Source organism: Cnephaeus nilssonii, assembly GCF_951640355.1.
Source record: "Cnephaeus nilssonii genome assembly, chromosome: 6".
NCBI classification, from domain to species: domain Eukaryota; kingdom Metazoa; phylum Chordata; class Mammalia; order Chiroptera; family Vespertilionidae; genus Cnephaeus; species Cnephaeus nilssonii.
This window is the reverse complement of record NC_137077.1, coordinates 17909498-17926518: the sequence shown is the minus strand read 5'-3', so window position 1 is coordinate 17926518 and position 17021 is coordinate 17909498. Positions and strand designations below refer to the sequence as shown.

The 17021-nt window shown below is 37.2% G+C and overlaps 1 protein-coding gene across 1 annotated transcript in view; it reads left to right on the top strand.

Moving 5' to 3' along the window:
• Nucleotides 1-17021, top strand: part of CFAP54 (cilia and flagella associated protein 54) — a gene marked incomplete at both ends in the record, with an annotated part of 248988 nt that overhangs the window by 180574 nt on the left and 51393 nt on the right. The window contains 7 exon segments of the mRNA XM_079775504.1: nucleotides 4324-4479; nucleotides 5805-5910; nucleotides 6940-7033; nucleotides 11594-11692; nucleotides 12225-12366; nucleotides 13060-13233; nucleotides 14946-15169. Of these exon segments, the coding sequence (XP_079631630.1) occupies nucleotides 4324-4479; nucleotides 5805-5910; nucleotides 6940-7033; nucleotides 11594-11692; nucleotides 12225-12366; nucleotides 13060-13233; nucleotides 14946-15169 (995 nt within the window).

Sequence of the window (17021 nt, the reverse complement as noted above, 5' to 3'; positions counted from 1 at the left end):
GATGATCATCATCCTCATCATCAGCTGTGAATTTTGTTACTACAGGTAAACTGCTTCACCTCTATATTGTTGAGTGTCCTTATTTATAAACTTAGGCTGGCCTAACTGACCTCTAGAATTCCTTCCTGCAATCTGATCCCGTGAGAGCTATTTTTCTGCATCTTTAGTCCATAGTTTGTTATATTATTAGTATGTTTGATTTCTATAAGAGCTTAAATACAGGTTGTGTTACACTGTACAGGTTTTGTTAAATCAAGTGTATTCTCTGCTTTCCTGCCTCAGTAATCTTGAAAATGTGTCACTACTCACAGGCAATGCTGGTTCTGTTTCTTAGACTCACTTGAAGCAGAACAGCTTGCTTTCTGTTATATTATATTAAACACAGACTTAAGAAATAAAACCCAAAGCAGCTTTTCTGTCAAAACAATGTCAGTTTCACAATTTTTTTTCGCAGAGTTGATGTTTATTGGAAAAAGGAACACTTCAATATTATGAAGCATAATATAATCTGACTTAATGCTTTCTCGGCAATCTGCCTGTATAGTGATAGCAAAGACTGCATAGCAAGAATAGAGACACTTAACAATTACTTTTTCTTGTGAAAGCCTCACATAGAAAGAGGCATTTTGAGATTATTTTTATAAAACAAAAAATAAGCATCATGGTTATTTATTTTCCACTAATAACCGCACCTTGACCTTTCTTATTAGATTAAAAAAAGTCAATTATTGACTTTATAATAGGAGTGAAGAAAGTTGCAAGAATGATGCTGGGGAGTGGAAATACAATGGGGAACCTAGTCAGTCACCATCTGCCCTTAAAAAACCTATTTTCTAGTTAGAAAGAGAAAACAGTCAATCATTTCTATACAGTTTTTTTCCTAATTTGAACAAAATTCTAGAAGACAATTTAAGTACTATTATTATGTGTTAGTCCTATGTTATATAGTACTATATCATATAGGGTAGATATAGCATATATAGTACATATATTTAAGTGCCCTGATGACATGAAGATTAATAAAGTGTTATAGTATAACTAGAGGCCTGGTGCACAAAATTTGTGCACTGGGCTGGGGGGGTCCTTCAGCCCAGCCTGTGCCCTCTCGCAGTCTGGGACCCCCCTGCTCCTTACCGCCCGCCTGCTCCCTGCTCCTTACTGCTCAGCTCTCTGCTCCTTAGCGCTGCGGCGGAGGCAGGAGAGGCTCCTGCCACTGCCACTGCACTCGCTAGCCATGAGCCCGGCTTCTGGCTAAGCAGTGCTCCCCCTGTGGGAGCACACTGACCGAGGATGTTCTCGGGACCCAGGCCGCTTGGGGCCCACATATGCAAATTAACCGCCATCTTTGTTGAGTTAATTTGCATACTCACTCTGATTGACTGGTGGATGTAGCAGAGGTACTGTCAATTTGCATGTTTCTCTTTTATTAGATAGGATTACTAATAAACAGTGTTATGGTATAATTTGAAATGATAGTGAAAACTATAAAAATGGGAGATATATTGAAACATGAGGTTTATTAGACAAGGGATATTTGCATATCCTTCTTGCCTGGGATCTCTGATGACACTTGGTAATTGTTGGGGTTAAGAGAATAGTAACTAGAGAAGGAATTCTGGTCTGATTTCCATGAGCAAGTCATTTAACTTCTCTGTGTTTCAAGTTTCCTCTACCATTAAATGTGGATAAGAAAAGTATGTACCAGTCTCACCGGCTGTTGTGGGGTGAAGTAAGTGGAATGCATAACAAGTTTAGAAGGGCATCGACTTTTTTCTAAGGGCTTTGTAGGTGTTAGCTATTCTCATTATTCCATGCCTGGCTGCTTTATGCTCCTGGGAGCTGGGAGCAAGCCCTGGTTTTTTTTCATCTCCACATTCTCAGCAGTTTGCTGCCATCCTGTATCATTTGAAGTAAGGGCTCGGTAACTTCTCCCTGGATAAGAAAGAGGGAGAGCCGAAACCGGTTTGGCTCAGTGGATAGAGCGTCAGCCTTCGGACTGAAAGGTCCCAGGTTCGATTCCGGCCAAGGGCATGTACCTTGGTTGTGGGCACATCCCCAGTGGGGGGTGTGCAGGAGGCAGCTGATCGATGTTTCTCTCTCATCGATGTTTCTAACTCTCTATCCCTCTTCCTTCTCTCTGTGAGAAAATCAATAAAATATATTTTTAAAAAAAGAAAGAGGGAGAGAGGCACAGTTTCCATCATCCTGTTGTTTATATAGCAGATTTCTGAACTAAACGTTTACAAAAAGTCCTAGGTTTCTTGAAAGCCCTTTGTAGGCCATCGCATCCTGGAACTGAAAATTTTCAGAACCTGAAGAGACCTCAGATTTTTCTAGTTCTGCTGGTTCATTTTTGAGTGAAAGACACACAAGGCCCAGAGACATGTAGGGATTTGTTCAAAGCCTCTAATAACATGGTAGTACCAGTGACTGGCCTGAACCAGTAATTTAGCTGGGATTCAGCAACTGTTTCATCCTGCAATCCTACATTGCCTTTCTGTTCATATCCCTTTATTGTGTATGGTAAACTGCCCTATCAATGTGGTTTTTCTTGCAGTTGCCTTCTCCTCTTTATCCCAAAATTTTTCTTCTTTAAAATTACCTAATTCAAGGCGGTCATCAGCTGTTGGCTTCGACAGTCACATTCTCTGAGAAGGCTTCCTGACCTTTCCCAGGTCTGGATCAGTGTTACTGGACTAAAGGGGTCCATGTGCCAGCACACATCAATGCCCAATCAAACACAAACAGGAGTTTGCAGCCAAGGAGGTAAGGGTTTATTAGTTGAGGAAATGGCACCAAGCCCAGAGTCACAGGTAAGCCAGTGGTCAAAGACTTGGCTCTCCAATGGCTCCTAGGGGATAGGTTATATAGGAGATGAAGGGAGTTAGGCCCTGGTCCGGATCACGGTCTCTACTGATTGGTTGGCACTAAGGTAGGAGGTAGCTGATCAGTGCATATGGTGCTGATATCAGCCATGGCATTGCTTTGTCTGGTTTTCCAAAGATGGTTGGTGGAGTCATTCCACTTTTCTGGGTCTGGAGCTGAAACTCATCCGAGCCCTAGCTGGATGCTATCTATAGTTTGACTGCAACTCTGTCTCTGTGGCAATAGACCCATGGCTTTGTTCCAAAGATTGTGTAATGCTGGCCAGGGCCTCATTGTCCTGAGGGCTTAATGATTAAGGGAGTGGACATGCAAGGGGAGAAGGAGACGGGTGTGTCAGCGTGCTGGATGAGGCCAGTCTGAATTCAAAGGAAGCAAAGGAGAAAAGATCACATTAAAGAAATGAAGTTTCTGCACCGTTACACCAGTTCTCCTGCTACCACAGTGCCCTTGCTTTCCCTGCCATGCAATTGACCACACAGTATTTTACTCACCTGTCTGGCCATCAGTATTCCCCATTAAACACTAAGCTCCATGATCTCTCTCTTAAGGAGACTTACAGTATCATAGTTTAGTGTGTGGGCCCTGGAGCCTGACTACATAGGCTCAGATTATAGTCCTGCTACTTACTAGTTGACCTTGGCAAGTTGCTTAGACCTCACTGTGCCACAGCTTACTCCTCTGAATAATAGCATCCAGTTGGAGTTGGAGTTGAAGTTGGGAGGATTACATGAGATAATGCTTATTATTTCCCTGGGGTGATGCCTGGTATGTAGGAAGCACTTAACAAACCTTAACCTCCTTTCTCATTTTTATCTAGTGCCTAATCACTCAGAAAATATTTTTTGAATAGTATCTGTCTGTATTTGAGGCCACACAGATTAAATCTAATGCCTCTCCCATACAGCAACCATTTGTTATGTAATTAAGTAATGATGGGACCACACAGAAGTGTAGCATGTGGCCCTCATCCATAATGGGTTACCATCTCGTTAGGATGACAAAATATGCATAGCAAGCAGCCACTACAGAGATGAGTAGAAGCAAAATTACTGCCTATTAATACATGCACATTTTATTGGAAAGAGCATAAAACTTTAAAACTTCCAGATGTTTCCCTACTACAACCTCATCTTAGGAACATGGGAACTTGTTCTCCAGAGCATTATAAAATTTTACAACTGAATGAAAGATTTTAGAGATTACTCTTCCTTTTAAAAATGAGAATAATGGAAATTTGTTTAAAAATTAAGTTTTAAAGGACTATTGCTATAGTTCACTGAAATATTTGGATATTGAGTTTCTTTAAAAATTTTCTAAGATACTAAAAACTAAAGACCACCAGGTTCTTAGTAGATGCTGTAATGTGAGAGAAGTCTAGTCACTTATTTTGACATGATATAGTTTATTTTACCCTTCCTATCCACTGTCTTTCTTTAGGACATACAGTGGCCAAGCAAGTGTACTATACCAGTAAAAAGAAGGATTTTTCAAAGTGGTCACCTGCTCTTCAACTTTTTGAAACAGCATTGAAGCTCTGTAAGATTTCAGCAACAGAGGAACATGAGGTGGAAGCTGAAATCCTTTTTCAGAAAGGTAAGATGTATTTGGGGTCAGAATTAGGATAAAGTTTGTGGAGGTCCCCCCCATCCCCCTATTAACAGTAGGCTTCTTGAAAATCTAGTCAGTGAGTATAAAAAAATCCAGATTTTTACAAAGGGCTTGGTAATGACAAACAAAGTACAAACCAAGTTTTAGATAAAGAGAACACTACTTATCTTCAGTTCATATCTAGAAAGAAAAAAGGTACTCCTTAGTTTCTTTTATAATCACAGTTACCCCTCATTGGTTTCATGTTTGACTAAAAAATGTCAGCATCAGCCATTTAACTATAAATAAGTTCCTTAAATAATGCTTGGAAGATACATCATTTCATTACGTAGCTCAACACTTTAGTTAATTTTTACAAAAAAATACACACCCATTTAAATTAAAGTGCTATGGCATACTTATATTTATAACTTTTATACAACACATACTTACATAATATGTCCATAAGGTTTTATTGTGGCCATTTTAGCCATGAGAAAAATGGTGATGTTTGTGAGTGTTCTCCTTTGGAGCATCTAATAGATGCTAGGCACTCTAGTCAGTATTTCACATCTCATATCTCTGATTCTTACAGCAGCTCTCCAAGGTAAGTGTGGCCATTCCTGGTTGACGGATGAGGAGAATGTGGAGCAGTCTGGTTAAGTAACTTTGCAGAAATCAGCAGCTTCTAAATGATAGTGCCCAGATGTGAACTTAACACGGGTTGGCTCTGTGCCCCATCCACATGCTGCGCCAAAACTGTGGATCCTTTTTAGAGTAATTATAAGATTTCCCTTTCCTGCCCTTTTTGTTACAAAAGCGTCATTCCAGCACCTACCTTTGACAGCTGCAGCTCACCATGAAGGCTGGGCACTGAGTGAGAACTGGAGCATTTCCATCATCCATGGTGGTTTTCAAGATTTTGCTGACTTTTAAGGACTTGTTGTTTTTAGAGATGTTTTCTATGGTATCTGTGATAGCAGACAGAGGAAAGAGGAAGATGTATATAAAAAAGGGAATGAGTGCCCAAGGAAGAAGGGCAAGCACAAAGTAAAAAGAGAGAAAAGGAAGATGATAGAAGCAGTCATGTCTGGAAAGCCAATGGAGGCTTTGATGCAGTGTTGCTACCTGAAGTCAGAGAAGTCTTGAGATGCCTGGGGAATAAAACAAAAGCTCTTTCCCTGTTGGCTTCTCTTCCAGCAAGAAACAGCAGATGAAAAAAAGGACAGCATGCCCAGTTTTCTGAATTTCCAGCATGAAATATTTGTTCTGAAGTTCTAAATGATAGAAAAGAGAAAAACCCAACCTTGTCCCTCTTTTTCTTCTTTTAGGCAAAATAGAATGTCAAATGTTGATGGAGGAGAAATCTCCAAATTTGCAACTTGAGAGTTTATATGAAGCTATACAAATAAGCTTGAGCCATGATCAAAACTCAGGGTAAAGACAATATCTTTCCACTATTGAAACGATGTGTGTGTTGTGGTTTGAGCCCGTGTTCTGGTAAGACACTGTACTGTACTGCCCACAATAGGGCTAGTTTACTGGTGTCCATTGTCCAGCAGGTTTACCGATTTCCTTTTCAAGCTGGTTGCTCTTGACTCTGACCCAAGGAGGTTACAGTGATGGTTGATGTTGTGATTATCACAGTGGCACACTGGACTGTGCCTCCCTGTACTCAGATCAACCTACTGTCAGTCCTAGGATTGCAGCGGCCCCCCTGGATGTGAAATTATCTAGAAGGGAACTATGTGGATATTCACTCTGGTCAGCAGTACCAGGGCTGGCCAACTTAATTCTGTAAAAATAAATCACCTCAAGATTCAAAGTAAGCCGCCATTATTACAATGACACTGATCTAAAAGGGCCCCGATTGACAGGTTTCATAATGAGCACACAGACGTAACCCATACCAAATCCTTGCTTCCTGCATAACTCTAGTTGTCTCTTTTGATATTAGTGTAGGAGGGTTGAAAGAGGCTTGTTTTTTAATTTTTATTGATTTGAGAGAGATTGGTTTGTTGTTCCACTCATTTATACATTCACTGGTTGTTTCTTCTGTGGGCCCTGACCAGGGATCAAACCCTCAACCTTGATGTATCCGGACAACACTTTAACCCACTGAGCAACCCGGCCAGGCTGAGGCTTGGTTTTTAAGGCAGGTTCCTTAAGACTTGACCTTCATCTCTTTACTGCCTAGTTGGCTGAATTATTCTAGTCTGGCCTTGATATTATGGAGTGTTGCCAGTAAGGACAAGTTACGATGCTCAGCTCTCTTCCAGAGTTTCTCATTTCAGTAGGGAGGCAGATGCTAGTGTCTATGCAAAAAGTGCTGTGCAAAGAGGGTGGGAGTTTGGGACAGATGCTGGTTTTGTCTGTTTTTACCTTTCAGAAATTATTGGCAAATAATGGGAAGTAATTATGAGTGGTGTAGCTATTTATTAAGTACAATGCTATATATCATTTTAGGTTGATAAGGGACTCCTACCTAGAGGTTGCCCTATTATATCTACATATGAGAAAGGCAAAGCACAAACTTTCATCAGCACCATTAACACCTAAGGTAATAAACTTTTATTAGAAATTTTAAGTTAATTACCTTTTGAGCTTGTTATGTTACTGTGCTATTGAAATAATAAGACTGATTTTCCTGTGTGACTTAGAGAAATTAATTCAGTACTTTGTGGTCATACTCATGTTTAAGTGTCTCTTTCAATATTTCATGTAAAGCTCTGGGAATAGGCTTCATTTAGACATTTTTGTCTGTTAAAAATGTTATCTGTGAAGTATAGGTACATGTATGTACTCTAAGTCATTAGTATTGATCAGGAAATTGCAGGAAACGAAATATAGCTTCAGTGATGGACAGGTAAGGTTCTCATTACTGATGTGGCTACAAATAGACCCCCTTGTGATAGAGTCATTAATTCACTCATCACACATCTGTCAAGCACCTACATGACCCAGGCAGTATTCTGGAAAGTGATTAAGCAGTGTCCAAGTCAAATTCTGTTCTTGTTTTCATGGACCCTCCAAGAGATATTTTCAGAAAATTTTAGTGTCAAATCTCTAATTTTTGAGAACATAAACATGATTTTAAACCATTAGGCAAATGGGCTTTCAGACAGTTGAGTTATTCGTATGATAGCTGCCTTTGGTGGACAGCAACTAATTTTTTTTCCTATCAAAAATCTGTACTTGCATAGAGAAGTTACTCTTTGTGGTGTATAAACATGTTTATTTCCAATAAGAGAAAATAAAATTTTTTTGTTTCCATAGCAAGTAGCAATACAAATTAATAGGATATTAGGATAATAACATATCATCTTTTTGGCCTTTACTAGACAAGTGTTTATAATGAAGAGCTTGAACAAGTTAGGATTTGAATGAGAAGAATAATATAAGTCCATACAATATGATCATTATTTTCTGTCTATTTTGACACAGTATAAATATTTTAGCAATTCATATAATTACTAGAAACACAGAAAGCAGCCAAAATAAAAAATTTCATCCGAGCACATTTAGACCATTGAAATATAACATTTGACATTTGTCTACATACAGTCAATGCTTTACAAACCCTTAAGAAAGCATTATAGTTCACTTTTATGCAATCCGTATAGCACAGTGAGCCTAGCACTGGTTTTGATTTGAATCTGAGCTTCATGGCATGCTAGCAGTATAATTGGAGCCTTTTCTAAGCTTAGTTTTCTCATCGGGTGAAATGGTACTATGATATCTCTTAAACTAACGAGGAGATTTAATGTAATGGGCTTGGCATGTAATAGGTACTCAAGGGAACTGTTTTCCATCACTATGTAATTTCAGTTAAACGTTTACATTCTAAAGTATTTTGTACATAGTAATTATTCAATAATTATTTGTTAGCTAAGTTGAGTTGATTTTCTTGAACATTCATTTATTTATTCATCTATTAACCAAACACTAATTGAGTGCTTAATGTATGCCTGGCATGTTACTCTCTTTCCCTAAGGAGCACAGAGGAAGGAAGAAAAATAATTATATCACAATATAATGAGAACTATAATCAAGATATGTAAAGGTAGGGAAGTGGAGCATTGTAGGGACTAATTTGCTCTGGCCAGTGTGGCTCAGTTAGTTGGATCCTCATCCCATATATTGAAAGGTTGTGGGTTTGATCCCTGGTCGGGGCATATATGGAAGACTACCAATCAGTGTTCTCTCTCACATCAGTATTTCTTTCCATGTTGTTTATGGTGTTTTTAGAGACAAGTTTTTAATTTAATGAAGTTCATTTTATCATTTTTTTCATATATTGTGCTTTTGGTAGCATATCCAAGAACTCTTTGCCTAACCCCAGACGTTGAAGCTTTTTACCTATGTTTTCTTCTAGAATTTTTATAGTTTTAGCTTTTAAGTTTGTGATCTATTTTGAATAAATATTTGTGTAAAATATGAAGTATTTAAACTCATCATTTTGCACAGAGATCCAGTTGTCCCAGCACCATTGAATTTCCTTGGCACCTTTGTCAAAATTAGTGGATCATAAATGTAAATATAGATAACAAATGTAGACATGTAGACTTCCAGTACTCTTCTACTGATCTATAAGTATGCCTTTCCATGAGTATACTCTGTCTTGGTTACTGTAGCTTTTAGTACACTTTAAAATTGGGAAGTACATACTCTCCAACAATGCTTTTCCTTTTTAAAATTGTTTCGGCTATTTTGAGTCCTTTGCATTTTCATATACATTTTAGGATCTGCTTGTAAATTTCTGTAGAAAACTAAGTATTTTGATAGAGACTCTGTTGAATCTACACATCAATTAGGGGATAATTGCCATCTTAACAATATTGAATTTTCTAATTCATAATATGGTCTCTTCATTTATTTAGATACTAGAGGCCTGTTGCAGGAAGAGGGAAAGACAGAGAGAAACATCAATGTGAAAGAAACACATCAATTGGTTGCCCAACACCGCTGCGCACGCAGCTGCTGCCGCCAGCGGCCGGCCGCCTTTGTGGTGGCCGGCGGCTGCACGCGTTTTCCCTCCCGCAGCTGCCTTGCTTTCCGCTTTCCCTCCATCTTCCTTCTATGCTGTCTTCAGTCTTCACTCCTCCCTCCCTCAGTGTATGCAAATTAACCGCCATCTTTGTTAATTTGCATACTCACTCTGATTGGCTGTGGGCATAGCGAAGGTATGGTCAATTAGCATTTTTCTCTCTTATTAGTGTAGATTAGCTAATTTTTCTCAAACAATGTGTTTTACTTTTAGTGTACAAGTTTTGTACATTTTTGTAACATTTATTTTTATTGTGAATGGAATTTTTCTTAATCTCATTTTTAGATTTTTCATTGCTGTGTCCTGTGACTTTGCCAAACACATTTATTAATTCTAGGTGTGTGTGTGTGTGTGTGTGTGTGTGTGTGTGTGTGTGTATCTTGGGATTTTCTACATATAGGGTCATGTCTTCTTCAAACAAAGACAATTTTACTTCTTTACTTCCAATCTAGATGTATTTTTTTCTTTTTCTAGCTTGTTTTCATGGTCTAGAATCTCATATGCAATGTTGAGCACCTCCCCCATTAAAAAATGCCCACCATATAATTTTCCTAGTCCAAATTTTTCTATTCTGAGCTCAAGCCTGACCTCAATAAAGCTTTCCTCTCCATTCAAAATGAGTTTTTTTTTCTTTTTAAAATGTCTGCAACACTAACTGTTCTCACATTATAGTCATTTAATGTTATTCTGCATTCTTCACTTAATGCCTATTAGTCTTGCTTTCAGAATTTAAGTTGGTTAAATTTTCAACCTTACATAGCCAGCATACTGACAAGGCAACCCAGAGCCTAAGTATTTTCATTATGGCCAATTATTAGGGTCTTCACATTTTGGGGCAGGGCTGTATGCTTAGATCCCCCAAAGGCAGATCTCTGCAGGTATCATTTGAGGACAGGCCACATTTGTACATTGCATTTCCTGCTCTGGCATCAGCATTATTCTTTGCCTTTTCCTTTCCTTGGGAGTATTGTAGCCAGCAGTAAAAGAAAAATATTTTTGTTATTGTCTATTTTATTCTGTGGTTTTGTTTAAGATTATAGAATTGGCCAAAATATGAGCATCCAAAAATTAGAACCAAACATTCTGATAGTTTTGTCCTGATTAGTTAAATCTTAAAAATTGACTATTGCCCTAGCCTGTTTTGCTCAGTGGATAGAGCGTCAGCCTGTGAATTAAAGGGTCCCGGGTTTGATTCCAGTCAAGGGCATGTACCTCGGTTGCAGGCTCCTCCCCGGCCCAGGGTTGGGCAACCAATTGATGTGTTTCTCTCACATTGATGTTTCTCTCTGTCTTTCCCTCTCTATTACACTCTCTAAAAAATAATAATAATAAATAAAATTGACTATTAATGCTTATTTTAGTTATCTTTAAAAATGTAAAACACATTTTATATGGTGGGTGGAGTTCTTTTCTTCCTGTTTCTGTAGCATTGATTTTCTTATGTCTAAAAACAGAACACACATATACACACTCAATGTAAAACATATCTTCATTCATTGTTACTTTTTGCTATTCTTATGATACCATCTTCCCTTTAATAGTTTCCTATTTAGAAATATGATAGCAAATACCTATAAAAATCTTTAAGTAGTATTATTTCTGACATCATTACAGATAATAGATTCAATTTATAAATTTTCTATTAAAATGGTAAATATAGTTTTAAGTAAACACATTATTTAAAATGCCACTGGTGTTTGTTTTGTTATTATTCAGATAATGCAAGCTCATTATTAGAAATTTAGAAAAAAATGGTAAGAAATAATTCAGTCACCCTTAAAACCTCGGGAACACTGTTAATTTTCCCTGCTTGTATATACAGAGGATATATGTATGTGCATATCTTTATTAAAATGGGATCATATTTTGCATCCTATATTGTAACCTACACTTTTCTGGCCAAATATACTTTTAACATCTTTTCATGTCAATAGATACATAGACATTGTTATTCTTAATGGCTACATACTATTCTACTAAATTATCATCTTCAAAAGATGAGAAAATTGATCATGAAACTTTATGATATCTTTATATATGTCTTTATCATAAAACCTTGCCCACATTTTTTAGGCTTCTACCAGAAGGCATAGTTCTATTAAAGAACCAACAGTAAACAGATTTGAAGTGTACAGTTCACTGGCCTGGATTGCAATAAGAGCTGCTGCACAGGTTGGTGTGATGTTTATTTAATCTTCTTTTTGTTGTAATATCTGTATTTTTCACCTACCAGCTGTTAAGGTAACACAATGTATTTGTATAAGAGAAAGGAATTTTTCATGTCCTTTGGGATTTGGGCCAATGATGTTTCTTTGGGAAGACTTATGCTTTTAATATAGATAGCGTTTTTAATCACTGTTAGCCAGACCTGGCTTGGTTTGTTTCAACTTTTCTTTAAAGAAAATATCGGTAGATACACACGTGCACATATTTGACATTTTGGCAAACATCTGTCATAGCTAGGTGAGGTAGCCTCTTTAAAGTGATTTATACATTAATTAAATTGCCAACAGTGCTCATTGATTTGACTATGATATATTACACATGTTGAGGATAACATTATTTTTGAGGTTGTCTTTATATTGTCTTCCAATGTGTGTTGAATGCTATTTTATGAATTCTCTCCTTCACATTATTTACATAATGAGTGATCTATGAATCAGAAAGCTTACGTTTATTAATTATAATTATGCATTTATTTAAGGTCAGTAAAGCTGTGTTGGCAATTAACTTGCTTATTGGAAAGAAGAACGTTAGAACTGATCAAGTCAGTCAAGAGGCGTTGCTTAGCATCCCGGAATTTGCCACTGTGGACCTTTTGTCTTCATACACAGATTATTTGCTTGGTATGTTGGTGTATATGAATTCTGATTTTTTAATATTATTGCCATGACTTACCATTTTCAGATTTTAGTGCCTGTCAATTACTTAGGGAAGTGAAATGGTATTTGATTTTAATTTGCATTTCTTTGATTTTCAGTGATGCTAAAAAATTTGGCAGTTTGGGTTTTCTTTTCTATGAGTTTCCTGTTGAAATTCTCTTTCCACTTAAAAAATATTTTTATTGATTTCAGAGAGGAAGGAAGAGGGAGAGAGAAATAGAAACATCAATGATGAGAGAGAATCATTGGTAGGCTGCCTCCTGTGCATGCCCCACACTGGGGATGGAGTCACAACCTGGCATGTGTCCTGACTGGGAACCAAATCATGACCTCCTGGTTCCTGGGTTGACACTCAACCACTGAGCCACACCAACCAGGTCTTTGTCCACTTTTCTATTGGGCTGTTTGATTTTTCTTATTGATTGATGCAAGGGTAATATATATTAGAGAGAATCAATTTACATGTGCTTTAACTATCTTTTCTAGGTATATGGTTTATCTTTTAACTTTGTGTTTATTATTTTTTGTGGCACAAAAAATTTTTAAATCAAATGTAGTCCCATGTGTTGGTCTTTCCTTTATAAATTGGACTTTTTCATGTTGTTACTTTTCAAGAAAAGCATAATAATACTTGTTGTTATTTTTTTTTACTTTCAGATAAGTACCAAGTTGCCTTCCAGACTAGTGATACATTTTTTTACCAAAGTGGTAACACACCTGAGGACACAGATGCTATAAAAAAGACTCCAACTAAAGTAGATATTACATGGATCCTTCTACTACGCTACTACATTCACCTGCAAAGGATTAATAACATGAGCAAGCTGCTAGGTAACTTTTTGATGTGTTAAGAAAGAACATATGTCCTTTCTATTTCTGTTTAGGTCATGTTTCTTATTTAGAATTATAAAATACTTTTGATATCTTCCTGAGTGAATTCTCATCAGAAGACAAAAATTTCAGAGGTTCTTAACCTGAGACACACAGACCTTTGAATACAATAATATTCCAATATAATTGATTTCCTTTGATACTCTATATGTTTTATTTCATGCACTTAAAAACATTGTTGACTGCCAAATCTACCCATGCCTTGAAACAGTTAAGAACCAGAGTGATCGCCCTAATCACTTTGGCTCAGTGGATAGAGCATTGGCCCTTGGACTGAAGGGTCCTCTGTTTGATTCCATTCAAAGGCAGGCACCTCAGTTGCAGGCTTGATCCCCAACCCTGGTTGGGGCGCATGCAGGAGGCAACCAGTCAATTTGTGTCTCTCATATTGATGTTTCTTACTCTCTGTCTCCCTCTCCCTTCCACTCTCTCCAAAAAATCAATGGATAAGTATCCTCGGTGAGGATTAACAACACAAAAGAACCAAAGTGATCATAATTTGACAAGCTTATAAAATGAAGAAGGTGAAAGTTTAGCTTTATGGAGAGAATCTTTTAGTATCTGGTATGTAAAAGAGAAGAAATGTATGGCTTGAGATAGGATATTTAACTCCATGGAGTTGTTTTGTTTTGTTAAGTTTTTTGTTTTATCATTGATGTATCTAAAGAATATCCAGAAAAACTGGTAAAATTTTCTTTACATCAGTCCCTTTTGTGGTTTCATGCCAATGTATATTATTGTTTTTTAATCTGTGCCCATGAACTTGGTGATTCAATTAGACCCACCCCAGGTTCTAGTGATAGAGAAGCCAGCAGGGCTAATAGTCGCTGAGTGGCTAAGCACAGTTATCAGGAGTTTGCTAACTCCTGAAACAGGCACTCAGAAGGCATCAGGGGTAAAAGGTGCATTGCAGTAGGTGTGAGAACAATAGAAGTTCAATGGTGAAGGTAGTGGACATGAGCCAGTGCAGGGAGACCCTGCCCCATATCAACTTAGCTCACCTCTGAATTCACCTGCTGGCACTTCCCATGTCAGGTGCCCACAGTGTACTGCTTTTCTGCTCTGAGTTTTCTCTTAAGTTACTGAGGCCCAAAGAAAGGACCATCTACCAGGATTCCACACATCCAGGAGTAGCCTGCGGCTAATGAAGCGGGGAACTGCTTGGTTAAACTTCCAGCTTCCCAGTCCCGTGATGGATAGTTCTTTTCTCCGAAGGCCCCTGTCAGGACTGAGCCTTCATTATTCATAGTTGTAGCCCATTACTTAACTCACTCTAATTGCCTCTTTTCTTTCCTCTGTCACACTTTGCCGATTCCCTCACTTGTGCTCCTTAGATCACTTCAAATAAGTTACCTGCACCTAAATTCTTGCCTTAAGATCTTTGAGGGAGGGGGAAGAGTCTCCAACAATATAGAATATCTTACATTATTAAAACTTGGAGCCTGAATTAACATCCTTACATGCTTTTGAGATTTTCTTTCCTTTCTGTGGCAAAGGCAATTCCATTAGTGTATAAGCTCTAAAAATGGAGGATGGTTGTTGGGAGCTGAGGTGGGAGGTACAGGATAGTGGTTAGTGAATAAAACCCAATAATATTGAGACCATTCTGCTATCTAATATAACTCTAAATCACGGTATTTTTCTTCCTTCAGCATCTCCAAAGCCAGGTTCTGGAATTTCTTTACCAGATGATACACTTCTCACGTCCCTTTTCAACTCTGGGTTGATTTTGCGCCAAAAAGAAATGCATAACTTCCTTAAAAGATTTTTACTTCTGTATTCTTCCTCTTGTATTGATGAATTTCCAAGAGAACTATTTCAAGGATTGGAATCCCCATTTATTTTAGAAAAAGTCTTATTTGACTCATCAGCCAAGGTAATGTTTTAAAACATTAGAGGTTGTCATAAAACTTCTAAAGCCATTCTTACGTTTCTGAAGGGAGAACGTTAATCTCAATGCTGGCATGAAGATTTCTAGGTTCCCTCCGAGTCCCGGGAGGCCCCTTCTGTTTCACCATATCGAGAAGCCAATCAAACATCCTGATTTTTAGGAAAGTTCACATTTCAAGTGTTCTGTTTGGCTGATCTCATAAATCTTCAGAATGCCTCAGAATTTTCTTTATTCCTGCAAATAACATCTCTCTGGCAGTCATTTTGCTCAGAAGTCACACAAATTTCAATATTATAACTATAGGAAGGACACTAGACTGAGAGTTTGTAAATCCTTGCCCAATTTCTTTGTTTTTAATACGTAATAAAAATCATTCATTGTGTGTATTTTTTTAGAATCATACATGTGAGTAAGTAGGGTAAAATTTTTAAATAAATTAAAAGTTTGAAGTTTGTGGGGTTTTTTTTTCAAAATGTTATTACATTGGATGGACTTTCCCAAAATATGTAATGTGGAAACTTCTTTTAAGTTACCCATTGAAGAGAAATAAAAAGAGAGAGTATAAATGAAGTTTTTTTTCAGCTACTAGGGTCTTGAATAATAATAATGTTTCAATAAGCTACCAAAATAGATGAATTGGAAGATACTGAAAAGTAAAGGGTTGTATTGAAAATAGAAATGTGTATTTGCAATTTGGTATCTTCAACAAACATATGTTGAATACTAACAGTATACCAGATAGTCTTAGTTGGCAGAGAAAGAGAAATTGATAAGGCCTCCTCCTTGCACATTGTTTGTTGTGGTAGCAGAGAAACATTGGTATAGTTAGAACAGAAGAAAATCACAGAACTTCATAGATGTTTTTTAAGAGAAAATGACAGGTTTAGTAGCAGATAGAATGTAACAATTTAAATCTATTAGTTATTTTGTGAATAGTTAGTAGGGCTGATTGGCAAAGGATAGATGAAAGAGAGTTATCTAAGAGAGAGATGATGAAGTGTATGATCTTAGAAATGAGAGGAAAGGGTAGATATAAATGATATTGCTTAAGTAAAATTGGAAACAAAACAACACCTTAGTGTCCCTATGAAGACAGTAAAGAAGAGGAAATGCTCAAAGTCTATTCCAATGATGGAACTTCTGTCTGTGATCCTCAGGGCATGGTAACACCGTTAGCAGATATATACAGAGGCTGGAGGATGAGAACATTTGTGGAGAAGGCTGGTTTATTCTGCTCTGTAGATAAAGAGTTTGAGATTCTAATAGAAAACTCATGTGGACATAGTATATTGTAAGTTTCCAGTGGTATTTGTGAAATGAATAAATCAAGTCAATTGCATAGAATTATTTTAAAACTAGAAAAAAATTACTCATTTATTTTGAGTTATTTTTACTTTGGACTTTACCATTATAGCACTTTAATTTTTGCAATTATAATCTTGCCCATGCCAGACCTGTCCATGTTTCTATTGTCAACCATCTGAGAGAAGTGACCTGAAAAACTGGCTTGTTCCAAATTGAGAACCTTTGCTCATCTTGTCCTACTAGAAAATAATAACCTATATCCTACTAGTGATTTATGATTTAGGTAGATAATACTTTGATTTATGATTTAGGTAGATAATACTTTTTTTTTATCACTGTTTTGAGCAAGAGAGTGGGGGTGACTGTTAATATGTTACGATTTTTTTAAAAAGTAGTGGGAAGACCCACCAAGGAATATTTAAGAATTCAGTTAAAGAAGTGATTGTCAGTTGGGGTTATGGAGTTATCCCCAGGGCAATGTATTGGAATCCACATGGGAGAATTTTTCAAATTATTTCCTAGATACTGGGGT